Here is a 25,742-nt window from a genome sequence, read left to right as displayed (position 1 = left end):
TTGAGGTGAGCGCCATGGTGAGGTCTAAAGAGCTTCCTGATGCCCTCAGAAAGAAGATTGTGGCCGCTTACGAGTCTGGAAAAGGATTTAAAAAGATTTCAAAAGAATTTAACATCAGCCATTCCACCATTCGCAAAATTATTTACAAGTGGAGGACATTTAAAACAACTGCCACCATGCCAAGATCTGGCCGTCCGAGCAAGTTTACCCCCAGAGCAGAACGCAAGATGCTCAAAGAGGTCCTGAAAAATCCTAAAGTGTCATCAAGGGAATTACAGCAGGTTCTGGCAACTGTCGATGTGAAAGTGCACGACTCTACCATCAGAAAGAGACTGCACAAGTGTGACTTGCATGGGAGGTGTGCAAGGAAGAAACCTTTGCTCTCTAAAAAAAACATCAAGGCCAGACTGAAGTTTGCCAGAGAGAACATAGACAAAGACCACGACTTCTGGAATAAGGTTCTTTGGACAGATGAGTCTAAAATTGAATTATTTGGACACCAGAACAGAAGACATGTTTGGCGTAAACCAAATACAGCCTTCCAAGAAAAGAACCTCATACCAACTGTAAAGCATGGAGGGGGCAGTGTCATGGTTTGGGGATGCTTTGCTGCAGCAGGACCTGGCCAACTCACCATCATAGAATCCACCATGAATTCTACTGTGTATCAGAGGGTGCTTGAAGAAAACGTGAAACCATCTGTCAAAAAATTAAAGCTGAAGCGTAACTGGATACTGCAACAAGACAATGACCCAAAGCATACCAGCAAATCCACCAAGGACTGGCTAAAAAGGAAGAAGTGGAGAGTCCTGGAATGGCCAAGTCAAAGCCCTGATCTTAATCCCATCGAAATGCTGTGGGGTGACTTGAAACGGGCTGTACATGCAAGACACCCCTCAAACATCTCACAGCTGAAAGAATTCTGCATTGAGGAGTGGGCCAAACTTTCTCCTGATCGATGTCAGAGACTGGTAAAAGGCTACAAAAAGCGTCTCGTTGAAGTCATATCAGCCAAAGGGGGCAACACTAGCTACTAGGGGGTAGGGTGTCCTAACTTTTTCCTCCATTGAAATACATACTTTATTTTTTTTCTTTTTTTGGATTTGTCAAACAATGTTCATTTTTGTTGTTAAATTGCAATCAAATCACTTTCTTTTTGAAAAATACATAAAAACATGACTGGATATTGGTATGTGTACCATTTCTAAATAAAGAGCTGATTATTTAATGGGGTGTCCTAATTTTCTCACATGCCTGTATATATATACACACACACACACACACACATACACATATATATGCATACATACATATATACATGTATATACACAACAACAAGCATTCGTACTCATCTTCACACCTACAGGTAACCTATGATCACCCAGAGGAAGCCACACACACAGGCCCCAGAGCCTCCTTACTGTGAGGCAGCAGTGCTAACCACTGCAACCACTGCAGAGTTCTGGGAGCCACACGGACATATCTGAAATTCAGGAGTAGTAACATGGACAGACATCCAAGTTGTCCCCTAAGCACCATCCATGTGCAGCTGCAATCTTCACAGCTCCAACCGAGGAACTGATGCCTTGAGGTGACACGTTAAAAAGACAAACAGAGCATGGAGGTGATGGTGAGGGAGAATGAAAGCTCGGGCTCTCATCTGCCTCTCTGAACTGCACGGCTCCTTGTCTTTCTTTCAATCTGAAGTGATTATTAATACGGCCTTGATGAAGAGCCTGTCACAGAGCCGTAGAGATTTCCCTCAGCTGAGACCGGCAGGAGAAAGAAGCAGGGAGGACGTGTATAATTCATGACAAGAAATCACATACTTTCATTCCTATTCAACATTAATGAAGCGACAGCGAGGATGATGGGGTGCCCAGAGCGAGCGAGGGGGGAGAGAGATTTGCATGCAACACATCGGTGTCACCTTTAGCACCGGCACTTTCACACTGCAGGAAAATGACTCTCTTGTGGTTGTGTGAGCTGTCGAGTGGAAGGAGTGGAAGGGTAGGAAAAGCCACAAAAATATACAGATTTTAGAATTATTTAACCTCTTAAACTACAAGTTTGTCTTCTGGGTAATTGTAATATTTTACGTACTAATCTTTACTTCACTTCTCTGTGGCAGTGTGTCACACTTTCAGCCATGGCTCCAACGATGGCAATGCTGGTCGGTCGGCTCGCCATTTTGGTCCAGAAAGAAATATCTCAACAACGATTAGATGGATTACCATCAGGTTCTGTACACAGATTCATGTTCTCCAGAGGATGAATCCTAATGTCTTTCATGATCCCGTCTTTTCCACTTGTGCCACCATGAGTTTCACGTTTGTCGTTCGGAGTGAACAGTCTCAACTACTATTTGATGGATTACCATACAATCTGGTTCATGTGCTCATTGGATTGTCATTAAATTAATTGTAATAACTTCACAGGGCCACTTTCGGATCAAAATCGGCCCAATACTTTATGACCAAATACCTGCAAAAAAAAGACTGTCCCATCAGGCTCAGCCGGACCCTGTGTTTGGTGCTAACGCCCTAAACTCACATGGTGAACGTTACATGTGCTGAACATCAAGATTCATCAAGACAGCATTTAGCTTCAAGCACTCCTATGTAAAACTGTCAGTACAACTGTTAGTATGGCAGTAAACTCTTGTTTTTGTTTTTAGAGCACAACTAAAAGCTTGAAAAAGCAAATATGTGAGGGTGGTTTGTTAAAACGACAGAGCCTTTTTCCTTTAGCAAGCTTTTTTTTTTTTTTTTTTTAAAGATGTACATCTTCATTAGGGACCAGCTGACTTCAGACTGAGAGCTACAGACCGGGCAGTGTTGTATTTGGTCGTAACATAAGAGAATAATCTCAGTCTTTCCTTTCAATGCAAAATGAACAACTAGAAATATGTACATTAGAATCTGAAGCTTTGTACCATCCATCTATCTTTGGAGATGTTTAAAGGTGTGTATTGAGTATTGAGCGGTGCAAGTCTTAATAGAGAGTCTCAACAGAAAAACTCTTTCTTTCAAAACCTTTACACAGCATGCAGACACATACAAAAGGATATGTGAGTTTGTCTGGGTGATTAAACTATCCTTTGAATGCTGCAGAGAATTAGATTCAACCATTGTGACGACTGAAATAAAGAAACGTTATGTTGGTGCGTGTTGTTCTGACTATCCACAGCTAATTAAAACTGTCAAACAGTTAATGAGCAGAACGGGTAAGAAGAGATCAGGAAATTCATTCTGCAACACTTTCCCTACTGGCCACCATCTCACACCCAAACAAAACTAAACCAGAGCAAACATCGTGGCAGCACCTTCCCAGAGCGGTGCAGCACGGGGGGAAACAGATCTGCATGCTTTTCACAGCATCCTCCTCACCTCTCACCTCACGTCACTTGTAAAACGATGGTGTGGCCAACCGCCCCTCTGGAATATGGATTAGGCTGTTTTGTAGCCTGCACATACTTCTGACCCTTCACACTCTGTCAACCGTCACACAACAGACTGCACTCCAGCAAACACACCCTCTGCCTTCAGACAATAAAATCCAGCAAACAATGTTCCAAAGACGAGGAAAAAGCAAACACTAATTAAACAAACATCTGAAATGTCTTCTGATAACAGCCTCGCTGGTTGGTACCAGTGGGGGAAAAGGAAACTAGCTTTGGTTCATGAAGAGGAAAGTAAATTCACATTATCTCTAAACCAATTAATCACACACCATTATTCCAATGAAAATAAACAATAGCCTCAGAACTCATTTCCTCAGCGCATTGTGGCCACAGTTCAGCATCACAGCGAGAGTGAGCCCAGATTAAGTAAAGTGGTGCTGTATGAAAATAATGTCAGCATGCTGCATACAAGAGTAAACACATGAGATCAATGAGTAGCTAAATCTATTTGTCCAACCAAAATGTCCCAACCCACAACTGAAAGGAGGTCGAATCTGGATTTCATTTTATTCCCTCAACGGTATCTGCAGCAACAAGCCCCTACAACGCCTGCAAAGCTCCCGTTCACACAAATGAACTCCAACCCCAGGGCGTGGCAGTACTGCATTGCACAACAGTACAGTGGCAATAGGAGAAAATAAGTGTCTAACCGGAGGTAGGTACGTTTTTGCTTACAGCAGTAACAAGCTGTAAGATCCTGAGGCAGTGGGACCTGGCACACAACATGAAAAACAAACCCAGACCGAAAACACATAAATGTATGTGCACAGGGACGTCAGCACTGCTGCTCACAGACCTTTGTCCATGCTGCTGTGGGCCAAGTTGAGGAGCTGCAGAGAACAGGCCTCCAGGATTTGCTGGTGCAGGCTGACGTAGCGCAGGATCCACCAGGGCAGCAGCTGAAACATACATGGACACAAAATGAAAACAAATAAGAATATCTGAGAATAAATGACAAACCTTTTTCAGGTCAGAAATGAAATGAGAACAAATAAGCTGATGGGAAGAGTAAACAAAACTCAAACCACTGTTCTAACCAAACCACTCTAACTCTGCTGTAAAACATTTTCATCGGTCAGTCTGATGCCTCTACATATGTCAGCTAATGTTTCGGATATCTCATTTTCATTTCCTGAAGACTATGTTACAAATGTTTGGAAATTAGCTGTCAGACGATCAAACAGCTTTGAATCAACAAGCCAAAAGTTTTGCCAGACCATATACACCATTTTGCTTGAAGGTAAAACTGAAAGTCAGCACACCTGAAATATCAGCATTTCTAACCGAACAGAAAAACTGTGCGTGAGCACAACTAAAGTAATTATGGAAGGTAATAATTGAATTTTGTTTAAAATAAATAAACCTAGCTAACCTGGAGGATTATTTCCAATCTATGTGACTGTGACGTGTCTCATCTGACTTATTTTCAATGACGTCACTGTGTTCCCAGATCTCAGCAATTAACTTGGTGAACACAATGTTCGTATGACTGAATGACCAAAGCTACAAATATAAGAGCCATGTCTGAAACTCCTGAATTGTCATTTAAAGGTCCAGTGTGTAGGATTTAGTGGCATCTAGTGGTGAGGTTGCAGATTGCAACCAACAGAATACCCCTCGCCCTCCCCCTTCTCTTCCAAGCGTGTATGAGAGCCTATGAGGGCTGTGAAACTAACAAAAAAACTCAAACTAAAACAAAAACCAGGAAGGGCGCTCTCTGAGCCAGTGTTTGGTTTGTCCATTCTTGGCTACTGTAGAAACACAGCAGACTCCAGACTCATTATGGTCCATTTCAGCTATATTCTGCCAACAGATGCCCCTAAATCACAGACACAGAGGAGAGCTCCTTTAAAATTGCAAATCAGTTGAATATCAGTAGGAAGGGCAGGTGTGAACGATGGGAATGGGGCAGGAGTTCTGATTTTCATTGTAGTTACTAAGAGTATCCAAAGTCCAGGACTGTTGGTGTCAGATTTAGTCAGCTGTAGCTAATTAAGGTTCAATCTGGGAGTAGGCCAAACAGCACAACAGAAACTTTATGGCTGTTGTCTGGTGAATGTGCTCAGTGTCTGTTCTGTTTACATTCAGCCAAAGATGGTTTAACTGACGAAGATCGGTCAGCCTCTGAGGGGTAGTTCGCGAGTGGCTCAGAAGCCGTCAAGTGTAAATCACAGCCAGCAGAGAGAGTTTCACAATCTCACAGGTAAACTTTCAAGCACATGATTATCGTTGTTTAAGCTTATTACACAAAAGTGTTGAATCTGGACCTCGAGGATTCAGAGCTGTGAAGCCGTCTGCGCTGTTAGTCTGTGAATTTAACGTTCGGTTAACTTAAACAGCTAAATGTAGAGCTGTCAGATGTCAAAACACTGTTAGAAGGGACTCCAGTTTTATTGTGCCACGAAAACACCATATACCCATAAGGCATCAGCAGGTAGTTAACCAGCAAACTACGTGCATTTACCAATAAACGGCACTTTTAAATGTCATGATCACATGTTCTGAATTTTACTGAAGAACAATTCTGCATTCATCTATCAGATTCTTTTCATGTACAAACACGAAACATTTAGGATTATTTCTGGTCCAAGAATATGTAGTTTAGATTAATGAGGACCACAAATACAGGCCTGGAGTTTAAATTAAACTAAAGTAACTGCAATTTAGATCACACTTGCAATATTGTCCTGAAACACTGCAACCAGAGGTTTTCCTCCAACTGCTCAAAATTTTGTAGTAAATGTACAACAATTTTGTGATCAGATGGATTTAGTGGGATTTATATTAAATAGGTGTAAAATGGGAATTTGTTATTATTCATTCCACTGTAAATTTGAAACATACATCATACCTTTAGCTCAGACAGAACATGCTTCAGTTAATAAACACATAAAATGCTGCTCTTGAGGCCCCTTTAGCACAAATAAAACACCAGCATCCTGAGTGGTTCATGCTGGATCTTAGCGCTGACCACGCAATAAAAACTCCAACTCCTTTGCTTTTCTGCATCTGACCACGACACAAAGTGGCAGGCAGAGGAAAAACGGACGCTCGCAGCCATGTAAGTGCTGTATTCCCTCTTGCACCAAAGCCCCCTCACCCCATGTACCCTCATGTTCCCGTTCGGAGGTGGGAGAGTGGAAGTGAACCATGCAAAAAGCTTATTTGTGTGTCACGGAGGATAACTCCTGCCTCATTTCCGATGCAAGATGACCCCCTCCTCTGTTGCACGGTTACATGGAGGTTTAATTGTCTGTCGCGCTGAATCAATATCCCCCCCGCACACACACGCTCTCGCTAAGCATGTTCACACATATATTCATCATGTCAGCATACACGTGTACACCTGTCTCCTGACCGGCAGGGCTTCTCCTCCTCCTTCCATATTTACTGTTGTGCAATGGGCTGTGAGCAGCTGCCAGAGGGGAGTGGAAGGTGTATGAACAGAGTTGGGTGGGGGGGTGAAAAACATAATTTGAAGGGAGCAGTGGAGGGTTACGCACTTAAAGCTAGACAGTCCCAGCTCCCTGCTTGGTGGACAGTGCTGCTGGTAATTAATTCCCTTCTTCCTCATTAGCATGTAAAGTGCGAATGACAACTAAATTACCTGTTGCAGAAACGCACTGTTGCACTTGTGTCCACATCCCAACTGGTGATGTCAGAGCGGACATTTGAAAGCTGATGCGAAGCACGTCCTGTGACCTCAGCACAATGATTTTAATTCCTGCGTGACTTCAGGTTAATTTGCTCTTTAAGAGGCTACGACTGGTGGGGAGCTGAGGCCAGTGAATGACTGCCGTTCAATCTCTTTTGGCTTATTTAGCTTTCGGTTGTTTACATGCAGCGAAGATTAGAAGCAGAAAAACACAGCAAATGGAGAAGAAGAGCCAAGAAACAGAGGCTGCTCCTCTTTAACAGGCAACATGCCTTCCTGCAGCCAGTCTGCTGAAAAGTCATTAAGAGACAATGAGCCTCTATGCCTGCATTAGCTGTTAGCCTGTAAGCTGGCAGCAGAGGACTAGACTGAGTTATCAAAGGAAATCTCAATCAGTGTGTAACACCAGGCTGAAAGTGTTTGAAGCCTCAAGTTCGGCATTATAGCTGTAGCCATCTTGGCTTTTTGGAGCCAAAAGTGACTGAGAGGGACAAGAGGGTGGATTAGATCTGACGGACAGCCCAAACCAGAATTTAAAAAATGCACATTATGCTGCATTGAAGAGTTTCCTCATAAATTTACATACAACCAAATTTCTTTTTGCAGCCAGTGGAGTCGCCCCCTGCTGGCTATAATCCAGGTTTATAGCACTTCCTCATCGGCTGCACTTTTCAAACCCAGGTTCCATCCATTATTTATAATCTGCAGTTACTTTAGAGCTTGGTCTGTGGTTTCACCTCTGATCACAGCTGAGTCCTGGAGAACACCTGTACATCCCCGCAGCACAGTGACAAGCTAAGCCACCAACTGCCCATATTCAAAGTCCATTTTTCAGTTAAGATTTTTAAATATATAGTTAGTTAATCAAAATACTTCCGGCTAGAAAATGCATTGGCTCTGATGTCTCCGGGGTGTTTTAAAGATAAGTTCTAATTTCCATTTGGATATAAACTTTGGCTTCAGAGCTGAAATTTAATATTTCTTACTGCCAAATTGGTTTGACTGAAGGTAAAATTAAAATGATAAGATTACTGATTTTATTGGCCGTCTGACTCACAATATCATTGCCATGTGAATTTCTGGCTTTTTATATGTACAGATCTTTACTAAAAATGATAGACATATAAATGAAATGGAAAAGAGAGAAAAGAGGTGCATGATATTTGATTTGACTGTAAACACACACAGTTTGAGATTACTTTTCACACGGCCACCTGCCTTGTTTTATTAGCGTATAAACACCAGAGCCCAGCTGAGCTGCTAATGCTAAAATGTTACAAGTTATAAGAAAATCTCAGAAAAAAAAACTAAGAATTCACCAGTAAGAGGAAGCTGTGACAGAGAGAGTCTTACCTGGAGGCTGCTCATCTTGGAGGAGCACTTGGTGAGAATCACCCTGGCCAGCAGGAGCAGGAAGGGGTTGGCCACCAGGCTGTACACAGACTCCCCATCCAGGAGCAGGCTGGAGTGGATCTCCTCAACCAGGGTCTGCTGCTGCCAGTCAAACACACGCACATTTGTGTTGATATCAGTGACTCATTTCATTCGCCATCTCTCCCGAAACGAATAAGTTCTGTAGCTACAGCTTTCTGAGATGCTGACCACCAGCTGCAGGGGATGGGGGAGCTGTGAGCTCTAGAGTGAGCAATACTGGATATACTGATGTCAATATTTGAGAGTTCTGAAAATATTCAATACAATACTGTATATTGTCCAACTATTTTCATCAAAATTACTTAATATAATGGCAATAATAACAGTAACAATATAATAATAATAATAATAATAATATAAACTTAGATCCAGTATAATAAAATAACCATATACAAAGATACGATATATATATATATATAAACATGAAGAAATAATATTAAAATGTTGAACTCCTATTATATTAATGGTAAAATAATAATCCTAATATTAATTAAAGCTTCAAACCCTGTTGAACAAGCTCTCGCACATGAGAAACTTCCTGTTTCATGGTGAAACAGTGAAATTTGCCACGTCGCCAAATCTTCATGTCGCATTATTAGGTCTTAAGGCTTGTCCGACTACAAGACACTACTTCCTCTTGCCAGTAGGTGGCAAAATACTATAACTGAATACTGTCACACAGATGTCCGCAGGTGAGGACTCCAATCAGACTCTTATCAAACATGCGATTTTGGGGCAGATTGGAAAAAGTACGTTCGTGTTACAACAATTTCCTTGCAAAAGGCAAAGAATGGCGCAAAATGGTCACCACTCTCCTGCAACATCATTCCATAAAAAGTATGCAAACACAAGAAAAGACAAATACAGAAATACAACAGAATGAATAGACATGCAAAGAAGTGTTGATATACTATTTGAATGTCAACATTATACATGAAGCTTCAATCTATTCAGTACAGTTCTATAATCTAGCTCTAGTTTTGCCTTTGGATGAAGAGCAGAAGCCTCTGCCAGGGAAGGGTCGTTCTCCAGTCTTTACCATCTCATCAAATAACTCTACAAAATGTTCCAAATTTTGTCATGAGCTTCCCGTTGGCGTAGTCGCTGTAAGGCACACACTATTCAACCGCAACGTCAGTTTAGTTTATGTATTGGGGAGTGCTGCTGGTTAACTCACACCTTTGCACACTCAAACTAACATGTCTATTCAATACTGTGACTCATACACGGCAGTTTTCCATCCATTCATCCATTATTAGCTGTCAGCTATCCAGATCTGAGCCATTAAGCAGAGTAGCCATGATTTCCAGTAGCCCAGAGCAGGGTCTGTTCTCACGAAGGATCACATGGTGTTCCCAGGCCTGATGGGATAGTCAGTCCCTCCAAGTTCTCCTCTCAGGTGATCATGGATTCAGACCAGGAGACATCCCGTCTGTAATTGTGAGGCCAGACACGTAGCGAGTAAAACTCATTTGAGCCGTTTGTATTCATAGTCTCATCTTTTCTGTCGCGAACAAAATCCAACACCCATAAATGAGGATTGAAAGACGGATCAAAAACTTTGCCTCCAGGTTCAGCTTCGCCTTTACCACAACACTCCAGCACAAAAGGATTTTCCACAGCACACATATTTTGTCATGTCATAGTAAGAAAGGCACAGGTGGTACAAATAATACCAACATGGTTCTGTTCTATTCAAGCGTCCCCTTAAGTCATGTGTGTGGCGGTGAGCCAGCATGCACACATCCTACCGTGAGATATCAAAAGCTGCTGTGGCTGTAGATGCCACGCTGATGATGACTTTAATAACCTATTGACCTTCATTCATGGACAAGACACTGACTTAGCAGCACAGAAGAGGATTCTTTGGCTTCTGTTTAGAAATATTGTTCGTGTCACTGATTGGAATGTTAATATTACCACATTTCTATATTAAAACGATCGTTATAATTCATTTATATTTATTTATTTTAGACAATTCTTAACAAATAGTAACTGCAAACAGTACAGAGTCACCGATGGAGGAGCCTAAAACAATACAAACACAGACCAGAGTCCAAAAACTCTGAAGTATGATTGCATTGTCTCAAAGCTGCTGATGTTTTCAAAGCAGGAGAGCTGTCAGCACTGTTGTGTTGTTCACTGCAAGCAACACTTCTCACACTGCACAAAGTAAAGTGCTCCACTGTTAATCCACTGTTAAAAATAGCAATTAGTGAACTTCAAAATGCTCATCATGCTGATGAGAGTGGACAGACATTTAAGATGCTCAAGCTACAGTAGCTGCTCACTGTCTGTGCTTGGTGCTGGGCAGGTAAAGTCCAGAGGGTTTATCAGAGCTTTATGTTTTTCAATTATTTACATGTCTGATTTGCATTTCATTGTTTCAAACAGTATATCATCATTAGCCAGTTTCCTCATGGTGGCCATTAAACGTCTGTGTTATCAGCATGGTCAGCTTTCACTGGATTTAGAAAAACACCCATGTGAGCTAGATCCTCAGGTACAATGAACTTTTCCTCTTGTCCCTAGATGAATTAAAACCACACGACAACAGCTGAGCCACGTCTGTCCTCCCTTGCACCTGTGCTGTCATGCATGTATGGACGATGTGCTTTATAACGCAAGCTCCTTGGTGCTACAGCACAGTTAAATTATTGATGCCAAAGGGATTACACTTTGATAAAAGAAATGGCCCTCTCGTCTGGTGTAATGGTAGTGTGAAATGCACTGTTCTGCTCTCAGCGCAGCAGTGCCTAGAGGAAGCAATCTCCTCAGCTCGGCAGTGTAATTAGGACCCCAGAGATGCTTCATTACTGGGCACTTCTCCTGCGCCGTGCCAGCCTCCAGCGCTCTCTGGTTCTGCTCTGGCTCAGCTCACTTTGTATATCAATGTAAAATGAAGCTTTATCACACTCAGCCAAGACCATGATTCAATATTTGGCCATGGTTTAAATTTAATAAAATAAACAATCGATACTATCAATACACACAGGAAACTCATTTCCATCCTCATTTCAAAACATCAAGTGAAATAAGTTTATCGGGTGGTTGAGAGGATGCGGCTATTTCATGTAGTTTGTTACTTCAGAGAAAAAGTGTAAGCAAGCACAATTTAGGTAGCAAAAAAAAAAAAATCGCAACTATGGAAACTACACTTGATTAATACGATCACATCGTAGTCGATGGAGCAATCACAGATAACTTAGTGTTATATCCCACAACCAGTGCATGCAGTGTTTAAAGGCTCCAGCTCTTTCTTTACACGTGGTGATGCTAAATTGTGGATTAGGATCTGACTGTCTGCTTGCAGACTACATCCACACTGCTATATTTTCGTTTGAAAACACGTAACTTTTGCTCCATCTATGCCTAGCATCCACACCACACCAGCATTTTAGAAGCCCCAAAGCAGACACCTTTGGAAATGCTGCTGAATTTTAGTTTGAAAACTCCAGGACTGCTTTGCTAAATTCTGCGTTTTTATCATGCCACTCCTGCTTACATGTGCAGGAGGCGAACACCAAGAAGTATTAATGTAGCCTGAGTGACTAGTTGACTAACTACTGTAGCTGAAGGCAAAAGTCAGACTGAAGATCAACACTCTGATAGCTTCACTTAACAAAGCAACACTTCAATCCAACAGGCTTGTCAAAACAATCATGAAGCAGAGCAAGCGACATAAAGCGACACAAATGCATTCATCACTCAGATGGTTGTGATCTGCATGACTGAGAGTCAGTCTACTATCAGACTGAGCCAATCAGAGGAGAGCTGTATAACACTGTCTGCCTCTATGGACAATGGAGAAAATAGTAGTTTCTTTGATAATGTTGCTGTATATGTTCTTTTTCATATTTTTTATTATTGTCTTTCTCTATTTTGAACTGTTTTTGGGATGTACACACTCTACTCTGCAACAGAGGCCAGGAGATGACCAACAACCACCATGACTTGTTGCAGTGAGATGTCATTATTTTCTCACCGCTGCGGACAGAGACAAGATGCGTACCCAACCTGACTGATTATACCCAGGTGGTCTCAAAGCACTGGGCAGCTTTCCAGCAGGTCAGATCGCTGCCATGAGGCTGTGACGGAGAGCGATATGGCCTGTGGTATCCAGCTGAATTGAGGATCGCTACTCTGAACAGGCAGTGGATCAGCTTTTTCGATCCATCCAAGGCCAAAGATTTCACCTCCAAGAACCTGCTATCCAAAAACACTTGAACTCGGACATACACAGTTTTATGTAGATGTCTGACTTTCATGATGCCTCTGGAGGAGTCGTACTGGCTGAGCTATGATGAGGACTTTAACATTTCATTTGGATATGGGTATTTTCTGTATTCAAATGGATTTCATTTGAATTTTTGCTCCTCTGAGGCATATAGTTTTGCCCAGGCCAGGTCGCCTGTGGTTTTCAAACCAATGAAACTATTAGGTTATTTCGTTTTATGCATACTGCCTTTCTGTTATTTCAAGACAACGAGCGTAATGAAACTTTCTTGGCAGATCATGTTTTAAGATGACCAGTGGGAACTGAAGCTGGTTGAACTTGGCTTGAACTTTTGTTTTTCTTAAATTATTATTCTTTGTAGTAGACAGTAAATCCAGTAAATATCTGAACATTTTTTGTCCAGAAACTGTCATCTTTATCCTGCTGCATTTATATCAAAGATCTCAAACAGGGGTCACTTCTGACAACCGTGTCTCAGGCCAGGAAAGCTGTCCTTCTTAAAAAGGACACGGGCCACTGTAAATGTGAACCCTATTCTACAATGAGTTTACTGGAATGTGACTCTAAAATCCTTAGCAAAGCCCTATCTATTCTGCTGGAATCTGCTGTGCCTACAACAATTGACACGGACCAGTCAGGCTTTACCACAGGTCATTTGGCAACCTGCAGCGGCTAAACATCCTTTATACATCTGAGATGACTGAAGCTTCAGGAGCTCTAGATTTCCACAAATCCTTCAATCATATTGAGTTCAAACATCATTTTCCATCACTGGAAACATCTGAATTTGGCCCTTGTTTATCTCCTGGATAAAAGGTTCAGTACTCAGCTCCGCAGGCATCCGTCTATACCAACAGGATAATGTCCAAATACTTCACTCAGAGTTGCATAAACCATGTATGCAGATAACACACTACTTTTTATTTCAGAGCCACAGACTTTCACTCCCAGCATTCTAAAAGTTATCTCAAACTTTGCTGATATCTTATCTGGACTTAAACTATGACCTAATTTTCTGTATTATTCCTGGGCTGCAAATATCCACAAAATAACTGGTGTCCACATTTAGGATGGTTGTTGGTCCTGTGTGGTCCCAAATGGCAGAGCTCTAACCAACCAATGTCTCCAGTGGTCTTTGTGTGTACAAAAAAGCCTGACAGTAAAAATAAAAGGCCACGCATGCAGTTTAGACTTCTAGTTTGACCAGAGACTGAGTAGGCTGGGAGAGCTTTGTTGAAATCCTGCCTAAATGTGAATAGTACTGATTTATTATCAGAGTTAACCTGTGCTAACCTGTGTGAAAGGCTAGTAAATATGAGGAAACACAGTAAAAGGCCAAGCCAACTAACAGACAAGCGGCCTACTGAAAGTAGCCCAGGCGATGGAATGCAAGCTCACCAATATGAACAGCATGCTACTAGTAACCCACCAACAAACATGGCGGACATGGAGGAACTTCTTAAGTCCATGGAAGACCGCATTAGAGCCAAACTATCTGTCCAACTTTTTGCTGACTGAGCAACTATCAACGAGCACGACTGGACAATTCAACACATGGAAATGTCACTCAACGACATGGAAAAAAATCACAATAAACTGTAGTATCGAACTGCAATACATATCGAATCGCCTATCGTGATAGCATGAATCAGAGAGAAGCATACAATCCCAGCTCTATTACACATGTGCACAAGACTGTTAGAACACCATGAATGCATCATACCTGAGAGGAGAGCAGGGCCGGGGGCAGCAGGTCAGAGATATGGATGGAGACCGGAGGACCAGTCCAGTTACTCTGGGCAAACATGTGGAGGCAAGAAACAGCCAGGGCCATCACAGCCAGCTCCCTGCAGCAAGAGAGACAAGACACACACTGGACTCAGTGGGCAGAGACACTGGAGGGAAGAGCTGATAAATGAAGATACTTTAAGGTTTTCAGAATTCAGAAAAACATTCAATGGTATTGACAGATGCTCACAGAAGTTTCTAGAAAGGCACAGTGACAGCAGCCTTTTCCAGCTGCCGCCTCACTCTGCGAGCAATTAGAGGGTTTTAAAAACAGGCACGGACCAGCGACATGCTTTGCTGCCTTTCTATTAGGCTGAGAAAGTGATGGAAGGTGATAGAAGAGAAGAAACGGATCCAATCACAATGAGGGGAGAGGAGGAGCAATGTGTGCTGCATTCAACATTTACTCCCGGACAGTTCTCCCCTGAGAGCAAGAAGGGAGATGTTAAGCTGTCCTTATTAAAAATTAATAATTCATGACAAAAGAAAAAGAGGCGGTGAAAGGAGAATGAACAAACACTCCTGAGAACAGCCGTGTGTTTTGCTCAACTACTCCCACCCCGAAACGCACCTCGTCGGGTCAATGCTGAGATTTTAATTAGCGGGCTCACTTCAGCAGCTCACAATCACACGCTTATTTACCATTTGATTGCTATTGTTATGAACAAGATATTACTAAAATCACAATTAGTCACCCTGTTGTTTTGTGACCACCAGTGTAGGGCCTCACCTGGACTCAGTGTCCCACAATCCTCCATTTATCAAAACTCTACCTGATCTCTGCCCTGGACAGTAATCACAGGTGACTGTAGTCAATGACCCATGACATCATCTTATCAATAAAGGTCATAGTCACACTCCACACGATCCCTCTCCGCTCTCTTCACCAGTGTTTCCACCCATAATTCTTAGAAAGCTTTGTTCCAGGAAGTAATTGCTATAATACAACCAAGCAGAAAAGAATCGGCACTACAATGACCTAATTCACAGACCTGATCCACACCAGGAGCTCCCATGCTTTAATATAAACAGATGTGATCACCACATTTTATTTTTAGGCTGATGCATTTTAAAGAGCATCACAATGAGAAGAAGATAAGAATTAATCTTCAGATCAACACAATTTACCAACTTTGCTATTCCTCCCAAAAGGGCTTGATGTGGCTCCAAGTGTGAAAGATTAAGGTCTGAATGACTTTCAACATTTGAAGTTACAGTAAGTTCTTTGAATCTACGAGCCGCTACAGCCAGTTACAACACATTTGGGAAGTCATCTATGGGAAGTCATCTAGTTGATATGGCATCTGGTGTCCCTCCCTGCGATATTACCTGTTGGTCTGGTCATCATTGGTGTCACCCATCAGGTACAGCAGGACCCGTCTCTCCAGGTAAGCCTCAATGTCCTCGCCGTCCTCGCAGCTGCCATCTCCACTGAGCAGATCAAGCACTTGGGGGCTCAGCAAAACAGCCTCAAAGTCCCCCTCCATCAAGGACTCCAGCAGAGAGCTCGCCTCTGGAGAAACACAGGTAAAAGCTCACAAACCTATCTTGCATCATCATTGCTCCTATTTCAACATACTTCATCAAGTTTTTATTCACCAAAGAGGATCAATATAAGAAACTGCAGAAGTGACGTGCTGGAAACTCCCCCCCCCCCCGGGCATTTCACACACTGCATTGCCATGATATGCCAGAAAGAAAGAAGTAAAACATGGACCAGGATTCTTGGCATCTTGAGATGTTCCTACAGCTCAATTGGAGTCCACCTGTGGTAAATTCAGTTGATTGGACATGATTTGGAAAGGCACACACCTGTCCATATAAATGGTCCAACACCTGACAGCGCATGTCAGTGCACACATGAAGCATGAAGTCAGAGGAATTGTCTGTAGACCTCAGAGACAGGATTGTGTCAAGGCTCAAATCTGGGGAAGGGTACAGAAAAAATTCTGCTGCTTTGAAGGTCTCAATGAGCACAGTGACCTCCATCATCCCTAAATGGAAAAAGTACTGAACCAACAGGACTCTTCTGAGAGCTGGCCAGCCGTCTAAACTGCCCCCTGCCCCGCTACATTGATTTATACTGTACGATCAATATTAATTTAATCTAAATGATATTTATGTGTGATGATCTAAATTTGTTTTTATTTAATTTTTTTTGAGTTTTTGGAGCTGGTAACAGACTTTTTATACTCTTACACAATTTTGTGGCCTGTGTCAGTCGTGCTGTGTTCGGTGCAGCCGTCAAATCACATTCTTGTTGTGAATAAAACTGGATTCATTTGCAGTTATGAAGCGAGTCAGGTGGATCTCACATCAAATTACCTGTTAGAAAACACAGCTCTGTATTCATTTGAGTGGGGAAAACGCTGTGTGTCAAAGCAATGATCAAGTTCAAGTGCCCAATGGTGGTGTTTAACTGAGAGCGTTGAGAAAACTGCTGTGTAAATGCATTTAGTCTAATTTCCCCCGCAGCCTCCCTACACAAACTAGCAGGCGAGGTTGAGGAAAATGAAGGCTCCGCCCCAGAGCTTTGGCCAACTTGACAATCCATCTCCCCTCATTTGTCTGACACGGTTTTGCAGTGCTTTTTAATCTCCATACTCTCCAACTCCATATTCTCATTAAGTCAATGAGCATACTGAACCATTCCCCACAGATAAAGTGTATAGTGCCTGAGTGTTTGGCGAGCTAACGCTCCCGCACCGCCATGCACTCTGTTGAAGAGGGCCAGCTGAGGAGGATGATGGTGAGACAGTGAATGGTGATTTATGAAAGGACAGAGGAAGGCCGCTGGGCCACTGCTTCCCCACCAGAAATAATTGTGTTGCTCACGTGCTCGGTTGAACGTCTCCCCGCCTTTCATTAGCTTTTTATTTGAGGAGGGAGCCTGGCTGGGCTCATTAGCATTGATTGCTTTGCATTCCCCGGTGAAGAGAACAGAGACAGAGGAGGGAAGGAGCTGATATTCTGAGCTGTATAATGAAGCCTGGCTCTGTTAAGAAACGTTTCAAACTGCCTTCGTAACACACAACATGAGGCAAGTACTGACAAACGTGTGTCACGCCACAGAAACAATGCCAGCTTCAACCGTCCTCCATGATGTCTGTGCTCGTCTAAAAATCACCTCTTCAAATCAAAGAGGACAACTTGAGTCAATCTCCAGCCAACTCTGCCTCCAATGCTCAAACTACTCTGCAATATCTTCTGCTCTTAATGAAATTCAAACAATTCAGGATTCAGCATTTCTAATTATTGCAAACACCATCTCTGACCCTCAGATCTGCTCTGGAATCATTCCTACAGAGTGGCCATGGGTTTTTAATCAGGAAAGGAAGGAAACGCTTTGCACCACTTCCCCTCCATCAAAATGTCTCTGAAAGGGTTGAGAGATCGCAGATCACAAAGGCTCCTCAGCCGTGAAGAAGAGGGTGGTGTTGGACTTCAGCCAAACTACTACTATTACTATTACTACTATCAGCTGGTGTTTTTTGGAAATGAGCAGTCAAAAGCTAAATAAAGCCTTAGTTACACTGCAATGAAGGATGAGAAATTACAATTTGAAAGTATTAAATCTGTGGTAACTGATTTTAACTCATGCACGGTGATGTATCAAAGCCCCTAAGACACGTGAAGTGAGGTGTGTGTGTGTGTGTGCGCGCATGTTGGTGTTGGTTATATGTGGGATGATGCTGATGTGAATGTGAATGATGTTTCAGTATAATTGCAAGTTTACTTAAAAGCAGCAGTAAGAGCTTCAGTCTAACACTGACGAGCTGACGGGTTAAAAGCCAAAAGCCTTGAAATCATCAACAGCGGCTCAGGACGCTGCTAACACCTGAGCAGCTAACTTACTAACTGATGTGTCCTGGCAGGTGGTGACATAAAAATACTATGTTTAATTGCCCTTCAAATTACCATCAATGAGCACATAAAGTATATCCGAGGCTGATGGGAAGATTTTTTTTTTTTTTTAATTAGGACAGTATCAGGTGCAATGAAGAACACAAGTAGGAGAGAGAGGGGTGTGACATGCATCACATGTCCATGGCTGGAATGGAAGTGTGTACTTTGTCAGGACATTTTCGGGGGACCGAAGTTGACACAGTTCATCCTCTTGGGACCATGAACATGTGCGCCAAACTTCACGGCAATCACTTCAATAGGTGAGACATTTCATTAAAAACCAAAAATGTCGACCTCATGGAGGCGCTGGAGGAGAAGTCATTAAGTCGTGATCCTTGAAGTGTACCCTTGGCTTTAATAAGGAATTGCGGTGTGACTGGTGTTGTAAAGGAGGTGTGGAGATTTTCATCTCACTGCTGATCTAATGAAACCCAGGGGCTGCCATAATAGAACGGTGAGAATGGAGGGAGAAGACGAGGAGAAGGGAGGGCTCTGGCTTTATGAGGGGGAAAATGAAGGCCTGAGGTATGGCCACATGTTTAATGACATTTCAGCTACTCTTCAGGTCTGCCGATGAAATGGCAGCAATTATGGAAAACAAGGCAGAGGCCCTCAAATTAGTCCATAATTCATAAAGGTTCAGGCAATGAGCTGCAGTTAATAAGACAACGGTGAATAGAATTTGCAAAAGCGTACAGGGCTGAGCAGCAATATACAACCAGGGTGAATGATGAAGAATATCTCAGACAAGTGGGACATTTCTATACTGTGCACAAGCTAGTTTTCCACTGAAAAGTGCACATAGTCAGAGTCTGCAGGCTTCTCCTTCCACTGAATGGGTGGGGGGGCTCACACAGCACTGATGAGTTGCATCACACTTCAATCAGTTTCATTACTCTGGGTTTAATCCAGGATCTTATTGTCTCATGATCATCAGTGTGGCATTTTAGAGGCTTTTCCTCTGATAAAAATACTATTCTGGAAGGGAAAAAAAGGAAAAAACAAACACATTCGTACATCTGCACTGTACCATCAGGCAGACATGGACCATAACAACTCATGACGCACTTTCTGAGACAAAGTGTACTGAAATTTAAGTAACTTGCCACAACTTCAATACACACAACTGATCTGCATTTAACGTATTACTGTAAATTCTCCAATAACAGCAGGCACTAATTCCATCTGTATAACCGTGGCATCATGTTACACTCACTACTCTGCTGCTCTCTGCTTCTCAACAGAATTACTGTTCATTCACAGATCATTTCCAATCTGTTCCACCTGGACGGCTTCTATTAATCAGTTAAACTGCCACCAATGAGACTAGACACTTGTTGACATGTAGATTATACTAAATTTACAACAGGTAAACATGGAGGAGCCATTGAGTTTGCATTAACCCAGGAACAGGCTACATAAAAGGCTTGAATTTAATATAAACAAGTTTCAGATAAGACTCTGTTCTCTTATTGTTGCAATAACATAAATTTATTGGCATATTTAGTCACATGAAAAGACTGATTTTGATTCCTGTGTATCTCGTTGGTCTGGAAAGAATTCCTACCTGGTACTGACATGGGATCTGTAATGTGGATACGTTACAGGGTTTTCCCTACCATGATAACACTTCACCCCAGCAGTAAGTTTTTTCACTGTGCCATAGAGAGCTAAAAGGACAAAGACCCATGCTAGTCCTCTGACACTTTTTGCTTTCAGTCATGGTCATGGCAGGTAGTTGTTAGTACCTTAATAGAAGACTGTGTGTTTGACTGAGCGCAGGGCTCAGCTCCGACACACACTATGGCTGTCAAAACTAGCCAGAGCTGATGTTCAATCATTCCTTCTAGCATGTTGTTTCAACATTATTGTCTACACACCTACACATTACAAAATTAAAATATCAAATAACGTCCTATGCCATGTTGTGGAATTATTCACACACATCGGCTAACCTACATTTCATTTTTAATCAATGAAAGCGAGCGAGAGAGCGGGCAGACATCAGAGACTATGTATAGTACACACACACACACACACACACACACACACACACACACACACACACACACACACGAGAGGTGTGAAGGTATTATTTTACTCGAGTTGGCAACAAAAAGTAGAAACACAACAGCTTGGTCCGCGAACGATGTTGTTTTATTAAACCAAGACAAGCTTGTTAGACCAATAGGGAATTGTTCTGTGCGAGCTAAATGAGCTGTCTGCATGAAGCCTAATAACTGCTAATCTTAGTTTGCCATGAATCTTAAACTTTGGCCGATTCTTGCAAATTTAGCGGCTGGCTGAGATGGCAGCGCCCCCTGCCTCTATCACTGGTCACTACAGCCAGTGAATCACACCAGCAGCACAGGGAGGAGGACAGGAGGACAGGAGGACAGGAGGAAGGACTGATGCTGACTGATGCCTGTGTTCTCAATTCTTCCTTAACTTCACTTGGTATGGCTGGTGTGGATATTTAGAGAGCAGGGCGGCCGATGGTTGTTATATAAAGCAGATATCATGTTGCTGCTTTTCTTTGCTCTGATAAATACAATTGAATAAAAACAAATGAGACACAGGATTGCTGAACTTAAATGAATACTCATTGAAGACAAACGTTACTGTCTGCATTGTCTCTGCTTCAGAAACAATCTGCACTCTGCAGTGCGCTGATTTAAATAGACAAACGTATCAACTAAATAAATGCCCACAGGTGATAAAGAACTAAACGCTGGAAAAAAAACTTGTGAATCAAAAATAAAAAGGCCGCAAGTGTCAGTGCACTTATCAACAGCATGTATGAGCAGATAGAAGCATCTCCAGGTTTCTGAGAGAACAGGACTTCGTAAACTTACATCATTTTGAACACCTTTGCAGAACTGAGCATATCTTGGTGTGTTTGCTCATGTTTGTTGACAGAAATGGCTACAATCTAAGAGATCAAACACATTAAAAAATAATAACTTTGTTCCTTTTAGACTCTCAGTGACTAATTGCTGAAATATTCCAAAACCTCCACAATGCTACGTTATGCTCCAGCGTCTCTCTGACAGAGACAAAGGAGACAGCGTCATCTCCTGTAATTCATCATGTGACCGACACAAGGCGCAGCATCAGCCGGCTTACTGCCATCTTGGGAGACGTTGCTACAGTGCGTGCAGTGCATCATTACATAGAGCCAAATAATCCATGATTAAATTAGTTGCCAACTATTATTCTGAGCGAATTCAATTGATTTCATTTAATTCGATTAGGTGTTGTAGCCCTAATTCCCAGCTAACGTTATTTGCATTTTCCTCACTAAAAGACTGGACTCAATCCAATTCTACAGACAGTAAACATGGTGTATACACTGTCTCTTAGGTAAGGTTACATCAAGCATTGGTACGTTAGTGAAACTGGTATGAGGGGACACTGACGAGGCTGCCTGCAGACGTATCTGCAGACGTTCCTTTTTTCCATCAGTCTCATGAGCACAGGTCTGACTGATGCTGATTATCCCAAAATACCAGATAATCAGCTCCACTAATGGGTCGACCACTATCAGGACTACGATTTCTTTTTCAGACATCTGAGATTTGCTTCCAGTGAGATATTATTATATATTCACAGTTCAGGTCCCTTCACTATAAGCTTTGTTTAACCGATGTTATTCTGTGATTATTATTTTTAAGGCACACTATGCAACCACTCACAAAATGTGAAGGACTACTTGAGGACACTGTGCTTATTTGTGAGCATATTTGCATACTTGTACCAATAAGCATATTTGTTTAACTTTTTTCTTATATATAAAAACTGTAATGGTAATAGTCTGGAAATTATGTGAAAATGCACAGTTTTTAGTCAAATGACATCAAATTTTGAAGGGGGACAACCCCCAAACCTCACACAGAGAAGGTGGTGATGAGGGAAGGTGGTGGTGCTAACAAATGCGGCATGTCTCAAATCAAGGTGAGCTACCTGGGGTATTTTTGAGGGGCCGCTGTGGCAAGGATGACATGACTGACGGAGACAGATCGAAAGCATCCACGGGCTACTCTCCAGCAGCCTTGCTAACGTTACTTCTACTGGAAAAAGGAAATCAGTTTAGAGGAGAGAAGCTAGCTCCTCAACTCTGGTCAGTCATGCGAGCCACCTCCTGAATTGGTGTGGCCGATCCAATCACACTCAGACTGCAATGCATTGTGTGTATGTGTGTGTGTGTACACCTTAGAAAGAGTACATCTAGTTACACAATACATGTACACCTTCCAGCAACTCCAGAGCCATCTTTGGATAAAATGTGGTCAGTGCCCCAATGAATCCAATAAGATGGAAACAAATAGCAGCCATGCACCATACACATCCACCAACACAGCTCTCATATGAAGCCTGTCAGCGAGGCAGAGAGATGGAGTGAGGCTGTGAGGATCCTGGCATGTGGGTCACCTCAGCTGAGCTCAGTGGACCATTTCCAGCTGAGGGACAACAGCACTGTCACTCACCCTGAGCTGGGCAGGAAGCCCCTGACTCATCCAAAGAAATCTCTGCTTTATTTCAAACGCAGCCAGTGTGCCTGTAACTGTAAAATGAAATGAGGGAAAGCCCAGAGACTAACATAGTTAATCAGCTCGGACTGGACACCAACGAGAAAGAACTCCCTCTCTCATCTCCTTCCATCTATCCTGCAACTGTAGCCTCGCAGCACATTTTAATGCCTGAAAACTCAGGTGTTGTGTTTGAATACTTTTTCCATCAGTGTGTTGTTCAAACACACTGCCATATATCAGAGAGTTGACATCTTCCAGCACACAAAAATACCAGTTGAATTCTACTCATTTAGGAGTGGCGATTGAGTGAAGTGTGCAGTGAAGTGTGGACCAGCGGCGTGCTGAGTTCTGGCTCCGTGTAGCACCAGCAGCTGCGGACAGATGTGAGCGCGAGGCGGCTCGGCACGATGCAGCTGTGTGAGAGGAGGACGTCATGCCAGACTCCGGTTAAAAAGTCTATCTGATCTGGTCGTCTTGCTTGACGGCACACAGCTGTGCACGACGACGTAACAACAGAGCTGGATTTTCCATGCAGCTAGCTCTGTCTAAACCTCACTTAGCTAATCCCAATCAGAATTTCACTCTAAATTCCACCTCGGTGTTATGCTGAGAGAAGACTGAGAACTAAAGCTAACGTTAGCTAATGTCAATTACAAAAGTTGATTTTTTATTTTAATCACTTTAAACCCATGTATGGCGTGTATGCCGAATAGCAAAGCCTCTTAAAATATTTACATCTGCTAGTAAGCATTACTTCATGAGGTATGTGCTGTCTCCCACGAGTAAGGCCAGTTAATATTGACCAAAAATTGTATGGGGTCTTGTATGACGTCCACGCGCAACAGAGACGGGTAAGCATCGTCGCTAACAGCTCGCTTTAACTGTAACGGAACCGCAGCCACAGCTTTCATTAGCATGGCATTAAAACAGTGTCAGTGCGAATGAAGGCTAACCCGGTGCCCATACCGTGAGGTTCCTCAGCAGGAAAAAGCCTCTACACCGCTGCGTTTAAATGTCCCTGTGCTAAAGCGACCACAACCTGCCCCGGTAACCTCTCGAAAGCACCCATCAGGTAACACCGCCTGCTCGTCATGGTGGTGACAGCTATTTGGTGAAATAATGAAAAGCCGACATGTGTCTCACCTGCAGTACTGCAAATATTCTGCTTCCATTCCGGTGCCTCGCTGGCTGTTAAAAAGCCCCGGAGGACGGGGATCTCTACGTTCAGCGGCATGAACGACACTGACGCCTCTGGTTCCCGTTCAAATGAAGCCGGAGCTGCTGCCTCCGGCCAGGACTCTCCTAAATCAAAGCCGGCGATTAATCGCTTTATTAATGAGCCAAGTCGGCGTTTCTCAATCACAGATGAAACGTTTACTTTCACCCATGTGGTGCTAGTGGCATCAGTGAGCAGCCATGACAGATGCGCACTGCATTGTGGGAAAACTAATGAAGACTCGCACAGGGATGCTGGGCACTTTCCACGTGCAGGGCTGGCCCGTCGGCCGGGATGCGATGTTGCATTCAGCAATAAAAACATGTGAACTGCAGTTAATGTTGCCTCTGTTTAATAGCACAACATTATATTAAGCCCTTAATTTCCTTTATTTATGACAAAGCACAGAGCCATGTGGTTATAAAGGTGCAACCATCAGTGCAGCCAGCTACAATTGTATTAGAAAAAGGGAATTTATAAGGAAGGACTTTTTATTGATAATAAAACAAATAATTTAATCTGTGTAACAAACGTGTGCAGATGCAGCTCAGTACTTCACAAAGGAGATCTATAAGAAACATATAAATAAAATGTTGGATAACAGTAGAAAAAAATAAACATTCAAACAGTGAAAGTAATAAATATGGATTTAGATTTTTTTTTTTTACTTAATCATAATCTAGCTCGAGGCTAGAGAAAGGAGGAGGGACCACATGATACCCACAATATAATAAAAACAGGTTTATTGAACATAACTAAAAGCGAAATTTAACTAAAGAAAAAAGCAATCACCACTAAATCGATTAGATGGCAGGTGAGAGACAAAGAGTGGCTGACTACAACCATCTTATATACACTGTGTGCACAATTATTAGGCAAGTGAGTATTTTTACCATATCATTATTTTTATGCAGATTTTCCAACTACAAGGTGTATAAACTTAAATGCACATTGGGTTTAAGCATATCAGGCAATGTGTATTTTTGTAAAGAGGGAGGGTGTGGCCTAAGGAGATCGACACCCTATATCAAGGTGTGCATAAAGGCAAAATGGGCCAAAGCCTGAGTCCAAGAGTCTCTGAAAGACAAAATTTCTTTCAGAGGGATGCAGCACACACACAAACTGCAGAAATATAAAAGATATTGGGGCGTGATCTCAAAAACAAACGTTTTGTTGCAAATCGTCAACAGGGTCACAAGAAATGCGTTGAGAAAAAAAAGATGCAAATTAACTGCCAAAGATTTGAGAAGAATCAAATGTGAAGCCACCAGGAACCCATGGTCCTCCAGTTGTGTCATGTTCCAGATCTGCAACCTCCCCAGAGTACCCAGAAGTACAGGTGTTCAGTGCTCAGAGACATGGCGGCGGTGAGGAAGGCTGAAACCCGACTGTCGTATCCATGGTGAACATGTACTTGAAAGGTATTATGGGATACACCGGAAGGAGGCTTCAGTTTAATAAACGTGTGAACAGGAGATGGACGCGTGTGACCGAGTGTCATTATTATACTC

At 42.6% G+C, this 25,742-nt stretch overlaps 1 protein-coding gene across 2 annotated transcripts in view; it reads right to left on the bottom strand.

Moving 5' to 3' along the window:
- ttc27 (tetratricopeptide repeat domain 27) overlaps positions 1-24,431 on the bottom strand; it is an 82,901-nt gene extending 58,470 nt beyond the window's left edge. Inside the window, exons 1-5 of one of the 2 annotated variants that reach the window (XM_041947582.1) lie at positions 24,159-24,431; positions 15,907-16,090; positions 14,513-14,636; positions 8,472-8,612; positions 4,260-4,362 (exon numbers count right to left, since the gene is read on the bottom strand). In XM_041947582.1, the coding sequence (XP_041803516.1) occupies positions 4,260-4,362; positions 8,472-8,612; positions 14,513-14,636; positions 15,907-16,090; positions 24,159-24,249 (643 nt within the window). In that variant the 5' untranslated portion in view covers positions 24,250-24,431. The remainder of the gene's footprint in view (positions 1-4,259; positions 4,363-8,471; positions 8,613-14,512; positions 14,637-15,906; positions 16,091-24,158) is intronic. The other variant, XM_041947583.1, reaches the window with a different exon arrangement.
- Positions 24,432-25,742: the final 1,311 nt, after the last annotated feature.

Source organism: Chelmon rostratus, chromosome 11 (assembly GCF_017976325.1).
Source record: "Chelmon rostratus isolate fCheRos1 chromosome 11, fCheRos1.pri, whole genome shotgun sequence".
Lineage (NCBI taxonomy): Eukaryota > Metazoa > Chordata > Actinopteri > Chaetodontiformes > Chaetodontidae > Chelmon > Chelmon rostratus.
Note: the sequence above shows the minus strand (reverse complement) of the source record. Positions and strands in the feature narration are given on the sequence as shown.